At 50.4% G+C, this 7,019-nt stretch overlaps 2 protein-coding genes across 2 annotated transcripts; both read right to left on the bottom strand.

Annotated features, from left to right (window-relative positions):
- Nucleotides 1-664: 664 nt before the first annotated feature.
- Nucleotides 665-5,393, bottom strand: ALTATR162_LOCUS4169 (uncharacterized protein; the record flags this gene model as incomplete). The annotated part of the gene is made up of 8 exons (XM_043311779.1): nucleotides 665-3,293; nucleotides 3,385-4,479; nucleotides 4,526-4,642; nucleotides 4,700-4,733; nucleotides 4,785-4,855; nucleotides 4,912-5,093; nucleotides 5,150-5,198; nucleotides 5,248-5,393. The coding sequence occupies 8 exons, from the start codon at nucleotides 5,391-5,393 to the stop codon at nucleotides 665-667; spliced, it is 4,323 nt and encodes a 1,440-aa protein (XP_043167714.1).
- A 359-nt stretch (nucleotides 5,394-5,752) lies between these two features.
- On the bottom strand, nucleotides 5,753-6,760 carry ALTATR162_LOCUS4168 (uncharacterized protein; the record flags this gene model as incomplete). Its single annotated transcript, XM_043311778.1, has 4 exons — nucleotides 5,753-6,477; nucleotides 6,528-6,578; nucleotides 6,645-6,664; nucleotides 6,717-6,760. 4 exons carry the CDS (start codon nucleotides 6,758-6,760, stop codon nucleotides 5,753-5,755), a joined length of 840 nt encoding a protein of 279 aa, XP_043167713.1.
- Between the last annotated feature and the right edge of the window lie 259 nt (nucleotides 6,761-7,019).

Below are 7,019 nucleotides of genomic sequence, written 5' to 3'. Positions count from 1 at the left end.
GTGGAGGATGGGATTGAAGCAGTATAATTATACTCGGAAACACAAGCAAGAATCTTTCTGGAGATTTGTACGAATGGAAGACTGGCAAAAGTCATACTAACGTGTGTGATAGGCGTAAGCCGTCTGCTTGAGGTTACAGTTGTAGCACTTTCACAAGGAGTAAATCCGCAAATATTTCCTTTTCAGCACATTGCCACACTAATCAGCAAAAATGTGCAGAACCCAGGGAGTTATCATCGTTGCTAAGAAAGCACTAGTATTGGGCAGACGCAGTTAATTAACGCCTCAAATGACAACCCTCATCTTTCATTGGGTGATTCAGAAGGGGTCAGCCATCACCATGTGACCGAAAGATGTTCTGGGAACACTGCCTCACCGCACGAGCGCCCAAAACGATACCAAAATAGCAGGAGCCGTAGGCATACATTGACATCGAAGATGATCGGTGTGGAGGTACGTAGCAGAGCACAGCCCACCCGAAGCAGTGGCAGATACGGGAATGCGATCACCTTCTCCTCTCATCGTCATTTGTTAGGCTAAGGCATTCTGCTCACATTTTTCATCAAAACTATCCTTGGCTGTCTCAGAATCCTTGGAATTGGGAAGTCTAGATAGCGTCATCGCTGGACAGCGCCGTCTTCCTAGGTTACAGGCCGTCACTCGTTCACTGATCTTCCAGCGTGAGCCCATTTGTACTCGCGAACACATCCTCCAGCATGATTCCACCGCCGTCCTCAGCATCGAAAAATTCGTCATCCTCATCATTTTCGTCAGTTTCCAGAGGCACGTCATCAGTAGCTCCGCCTTCGAGCAGCGCGATAACCTTCCAGGCAGCGATAGTCTCAGTCTGTAACCTCTTGACTCCCTCGACCACGCCTCCAACATCCTTTCCGCCAATGCGAACCTGCACCTTGTACCCTTTCTCGGAGCCGTTCGCCCCGTTTTTATCACCTTCTCGGTCGCTCGTGATGCGAACATACTTGATACCCTGATCGGCCGCAAGGGTGTTGATTCGCTCTTTCGGATGCCAACAGTCTACACCATCACGTAGGATACGTTCGAGGCAGGGCAAAATACCGAGACGACGGACGAAGTCTTCACAGACGGGGATGGAGCCATGAGAATCAATGTACAGGGCGCCGATAACGCTTTCTACTATATCAGAAAGAAACTTCGGCGGGTCAGTGAGTGAAAGCGCGTGCCACGGAAAGCGATTGTCCTGCCTTAGGGCCATTGCGATCGAATCCCGTGTTTCGGCATGTTGTCGTAAAGCTACAGTTCGTGCAGCGATAAGTTCCGGGCTCGACGATCGGAGGAACTGCCATAAAGCTCTTTGATTTACCTCTGGCTCAAGGGTTGCCTTGTTTGTCAACTCCTCGGCTATCGTAGTCTCGAACATACAATATGCCAAGAATGCCGCGTTGACCATTGCCGTGCGGACACCATGCATTTTCCAATGTGGGAGATTTGACTCGTGAGCATAGAGCCGCTTTGAAATGATATAGTCGAGAACCGCGTCACCCAAGAACTCGAACCGTTCGTATGAGCAATGGATGTTGGGACCACGGAACGTGGGGTGCGTGAGTGCCTCAAGTAGGAGCTCTTTCTTGTTGAACGTGTGACCAAGTAGTTTCTCAAGCAACACCAAGTTCGATCCCGTGTCTTCAGAAGGAGCGGCGTTATAGAGTATCTCGTTTGCTTCCGGGATAGACGTCCATTTCTCTAGCGGTAGGAGAGCCTGCATACACCCAAAAGCTTTTGAGAAACCCCCGACAAGGTACGAGGCGCCAATGAGCGACTCTATAACGTCAGCGATCAATTTCGATGACTTCTCTTGCTTGATTGGTGGCGCCGTGTCAGTGAGTGTCTGACCAATGTATCTTGGCTTCCACTTTGCGCCTGTGAAGCGCTTGTAAAAGATGAATTTGTCGAGACCTGCAGCTAGTGTGGCTCGTGCCAGATATCCATTACTGACAAGCTTACCTTTCTTCCCTGTCAGCATACCCTCTGGCATGAGGAGATTTGCGGCCATCAGGTGGAGAGAAGCCACAAACTTCAAGATACAGTCCCCCAGGAATTCCATTCTCTGGTAATTGTTGTGTCCATCGACAGCGGATGAAGTAAGTGCTGTGACGATGACGGGAAGGTCTAATACCTCAAACTTGGCTGGCTTGAGAAGCGTCGTTCGAAGTGTATCTGCGATCATATATACTTCAAGCTTGTGCAAAATCGATGGAAACAACAAAGCGAGGATAGCATATCTGGCGGGAAGATTGTCGACGATACATCCTGAGGCTAAAAGACTCTCGACTTTAGTGTATGCGTCGTTCTTATTTGCATCTTGGTATACTGGATGTAGGAAGTCTCTACGCTTAGGCAATCGTACAGCTTGTATCAGGGTTTCATTCACCCCCGAGCAACCCGGAGAACCTGAGGATTCGATGGCCATAGGCATAAATTTCCGAGCGTCTCCTTGCTGTATAGTCAGACCCCAGCTCGTTGTGTCAAGGTTCCCTTGCACCAGAAGTTCGGATGCTGATTGTTGGCCCTCTGTCGTCGCATGCCATTCGCGAAGTCCATTCTCGGTCATCATATAACCTGATGAGTCACACGGAGCAAGTAGGCAGAGAAAGTCGTCAACTCCTTCTTTGATATGGACTCCAAAGACTGAGTGCAAAATCTTCCAGGTGATAGAGCGCAGCAGGTTCGTGTCGATATCGGCCAGTGATCTACCATACAGATAGGAGCTCGTAACTGTGTACCTTTTTGATTCATTCCAGTGTAGCAGTATATCAGAAACGTCGTGCATGACGACTGGAGTCAGTAGTATCATACGCATCGGCTCCTCTCCCGGCGCCTTCGCCTCAATCAAGGTACGGTACCATATATCAGGTTCGTGTTGATAAGACTGCGCGACAGTAGACCAAGGATCGAGGGTTGGGGAAACGGGCACAAGAGATGGGCGATCGTCCGGGATCTGATATTGTGCTGCCTCGTCTTTCTCATCTTGTACAGGGAGGAGATTCTCGTTTACCAATCCATACGAGTACAAAGCCTTGTATGCCTCAAAGGCAGCATCTTTTTGAGCCATGCGCTCTGTTCTCCACGTCTCCAAGCTTTTGGCTTTCCTCACTTTGGGGTTAACAGAAAGTGGCAATGTGATCTCGGCGGTGATTTGGCCGTAGTTGTTTGTGAATTCAAGCTCTGGTCGTGTATCGACGTAAGCACTGTTTCCTAGACGAGCGCAGAAGTGGTGGAGATGTTGAGAAGCGTTATCTAGGGTCAATAAGGCACTAGTCTTGTTAGTATATAGGGAACAGGGTGAGTTGGGATCTAGTAGCGAGATACGGGAGCAAACGCCGATCGGAAAGGATTCCCACTCACCCAGTGCTTGGAACCCTGAAGTAGCGCTCTCCGACCTCATTTATCTGCTCTGCTTCTTGCGCTACCTGAACTCGACGCTTATCGTCTTCGTACGCTCTCCTCATCTCGGTCTCAAGCGACTGCCAGGACGCCGTCGACCGTGTATCCCCAGTGTCTGGCACGAAGATGAGATAACGCGATTTCTGTTGCCTTGCTCTTCCGCGTCGTTGAACGAAGCTTTTCAGGTTCTTGGGCCTTTCGAAACATACAACGAGATGGCAGCTGGATACATCGATACCTTCCTCCAGTACAGTTGTGGCTAGAACGAGATTGATGACACCAGCGCGAAAGTCATCGAGCGTGGTTTGCTGGTTTTTTGGTTCTGCCAAAGCGCATATGTTTGCCTTACGCTTGGTTGACTGCGATGTACCAACGAATGTGCCTACCCGTAACAGATCCTTAGTTCGCGGATGGCACGCTAGGATCTCGGCGAGCGATGCTACCCAGACCCGCTGCTCAATGAACACAAGGCCGGTAAAGCCCGGGGTACCATTGGCTTCCGCGAGCAAAGTGTCGATAAGCTTGTTGACTTTGTGAGACGACTTCTCGATGATGGTAGCAGGTATAGGCATAGGGTCCTGGAGGGGAAGACTCTGGAATATGTTCAAGAGATACTGCTTCTCGCTGATAGTTAGATCCAGTAGCTGCTGCTCTGAGCCGCGGGTCATCTTCTCGAACTTGATTATGCATTGGTGTAGGTAATACTCCATAGCAGAGATTCCAAGCTCTTCTGCCATTGTTTCAGCTTTGGACACTAGCTGTTTCAATTGATCGTGGCAATAGGTCTTCTGACTGTTCCATAACTTGGTCAGTTGGCGAGAGACATCGAAGCCATTCCTTTGTTGCTCCAACAATGCGATCACGTATGGATCTTTTGCAAGATCATAGGTGCGGTATACATGCTGCAATGCAAGGAGCAGATGAGAGTGTTCCTGGCTCGGGGCGTTCGGAGAGTAGGTGATTTGCAGTAGCTCTGGTCTATGCGCGTGCCGTATAAGTTCGGACCTGTGCAGTTTTGGTGTTTTTACGGTCGCGTTTAGGTTCTGTTCAATTTGCCTACAGACATCAGGAAAACAAATGTCTTCAAGCAAGCTGAACTTACTGAAGGCCTTGCGCACTAGCCGATGCTTTCATGACCGGGCTCGCACTCAAGCCAAGGATTTTAGGTAATAGTTTGTCACCATTCCTTACTTGAGGCATATAGAAATCAGACATTATCCTAGGATTGTTAGGTATTCCGGCCCTCTACTCTTCTATGTCAACTGGAAAATCTCACAGATTGGCTGGGTGCTTCAACGTGCAATGGTGCGCTGAAGGATATCAGTGAGGGGAATGTTTCTCCGCTGACGCGACAAACTGACCTTCGTCAAAAATTAGCAAAGCCAGCTTTCTCAGGCTGACGAAGCCATGCGTGAGTGCATCAAGTAGTATTCTGAGCACGTATAAGCGGACGCCTGTGGAGTCTGTTGCGCTCAGGCTGGGGCTTACGCGTGTGTTGAGATAACTATGCGAACGTTGAAGAGTACTCGGTCCCACTCTGCCTGGGTTGTCCAGAGCTCAACATCGTCCCTCCCACAAAGAAGCTGGTACCCGAACCCGGGTAGATTAGACTGGAAAACTTCATATTGCTGCTCACAGAGTGCAACTGTGGGTGCTAGAAACCAGACAATCTAAGAGGAGCGTGAGATGAAGTCTAGTGTGGGGACCTAGCGGTAGCTATCCGTACATTGTCGGGTTCGCACGTCTCCAACTCCGCTCGTGTTCGTTCGATGGCTCTGCAAACTTGTTACTATGATTCGGTCATGGTAGTATATGTGTGTCTACATATGCGTCTTTCCCGAGCCCGTGTCCATGACGACTATGACATTGTCTTTCATGCTCTCTGCAACCATCTCAGCCTGGTAGCCTCGCAGCTGGAACGTGTCGCTGGGAACCGCAGGAAGGGCATCGACGTCGGTATCATCTTGCATCGATGAATTCATTTGTAATCCCAAAACTGAATGCGGTGCAGTCAAAGAAATGCTGAAAGTTGTACTCTTTCGGTGTTGGATCTCAAGACTCAAAGGTGACAGGGTGCTATCCTAGCCGTGTTGGCTGACGGCGGACATGCAGAAGAGCAGAACCAGTCACGCATTCCTATCTGATATCCTCACTGCACGCGTAATCCCATTGTATTTGATTCCACACCACTCGGTCAAAACCAATACGAATTCAGGCATTAGGCATTTCAAGACATCATTTTCGTAAATGCTACATAAGTCGCTTCATGCCTCTAGCGCTGAATCCATCTATACGGATTCAGAGCAGGATGGTGCTGCGTCGTGACCCTCTACAAGTTGGTGAGGTAGTCCTCCACTTCGGACGGGCTCAGCTTCCTGAACCGTGGTCCAACGGCACCTTCAACACCCTCGGTGCCAAGGAGCCTCTCCTCCGGCGGGCCAACGATGCCAATCTCAACGGTCTCGCCGTTCATCTCTCCTTCTATGGTCTCCTTGAGAGTGAGGAGAGCGATATGGATGGCGTCCTCGAGCTCGAGACCGTCGGTGTACCGCTTCTCTAGGAAGGTCTTGGCGCTTGTCGCGCTCTTTCCTATCGCCGTCGCCTTCCAAGGGAAATAACTGCCGCTGGGGTCGACTTGGTAGAGACTGGGTCCTCCCTTGAGGATGCCACCGGTCTTGCCGCTAACCTTCTTCTTTTCCTCACTCGTCTGCTCGTCGCTCTTGCTTTCGGCCTCAGGCTCGATACCGTCATCCCATCCAGCAATCAACAAACTAACACCGTACGGTCGAACACCACCAGACTGTGTAGCCTCCTGCATCACTCGCGCCACATCCTGGACTAATATCCTCGTAGGTGGGTATTCATTGTAGACACGCTTGTAGCCAGTATGTGAGACCTTGCGGGCCTTGTCGACGAGAACGCGGTAGTCAGGGCCCATACCAGAGTAGACCATACCGATGTTGGGTGTTATGAGGCTGATCTTCGATGACGATTGCGAGTCGATGAGCGGGGATGACGATTTCTTCTCAGTTGCGAGGACAATGCCGTTGGTCGCTGTAGACTCTAGTCAGCGCTGTTGGAAGTCAATGAGCGAAGTAGCGTACCCTTGATTCCTAGTGAGGTAACACCCTGATTGACGGCGTTCAAAGCATACTCTATGGGTGCGTTAGATACTATCTGCTACAACTGGTCGGGACTCGTAAGATCCCCGAGGCGCATACCGATCTGTACCAGCTTTCCGCTATACAAATGTTAGCAAACATGTCATGTGTAATCGATAGCGCAATGTTTACCTGGGAGAGAAAGTGGTGAGGGAGAATGAGTATCTGTCCGCCATGACGACTACTTGACAGAATCGAGAGGTAGTATGTGAGAAGGGGTGTAGTCGGCGGCAGGGAGAGGTTCAGTGGGGTTGATAGACGACGCGGGTACTGGAGGCGATCTGCTAGAGCTCCAGGCTACCCAGAGCTTCGTCGCCGACAGCGCCAAGACCGGCGCTCGGCATAACTGCGCCTCCGGTTTGCTCCCAGGAAGCTGCAACTTTGAATTCTTCGACCTTCCAGAACTGCTCCTCTAAATCACCACCACGTCTACAA

The sequence above is a fragment of the Alternaria atra genome (genome assembly GCF_907166805.1).
Source record: "Alternaria atra isolate CS162 genome assembly, contig: 23, whole genome shotgun sequence".
Classification (NCBI taxonomy): Eukaryota; Fungi; Ascomycota; class Dothideomycetes; order Pleosporales; family Pleosporaceae; genus Alternaria; species Alternaria atra.
This window is presented reverse-complemented; position numbering and strand designations above follow the sequence as displayed.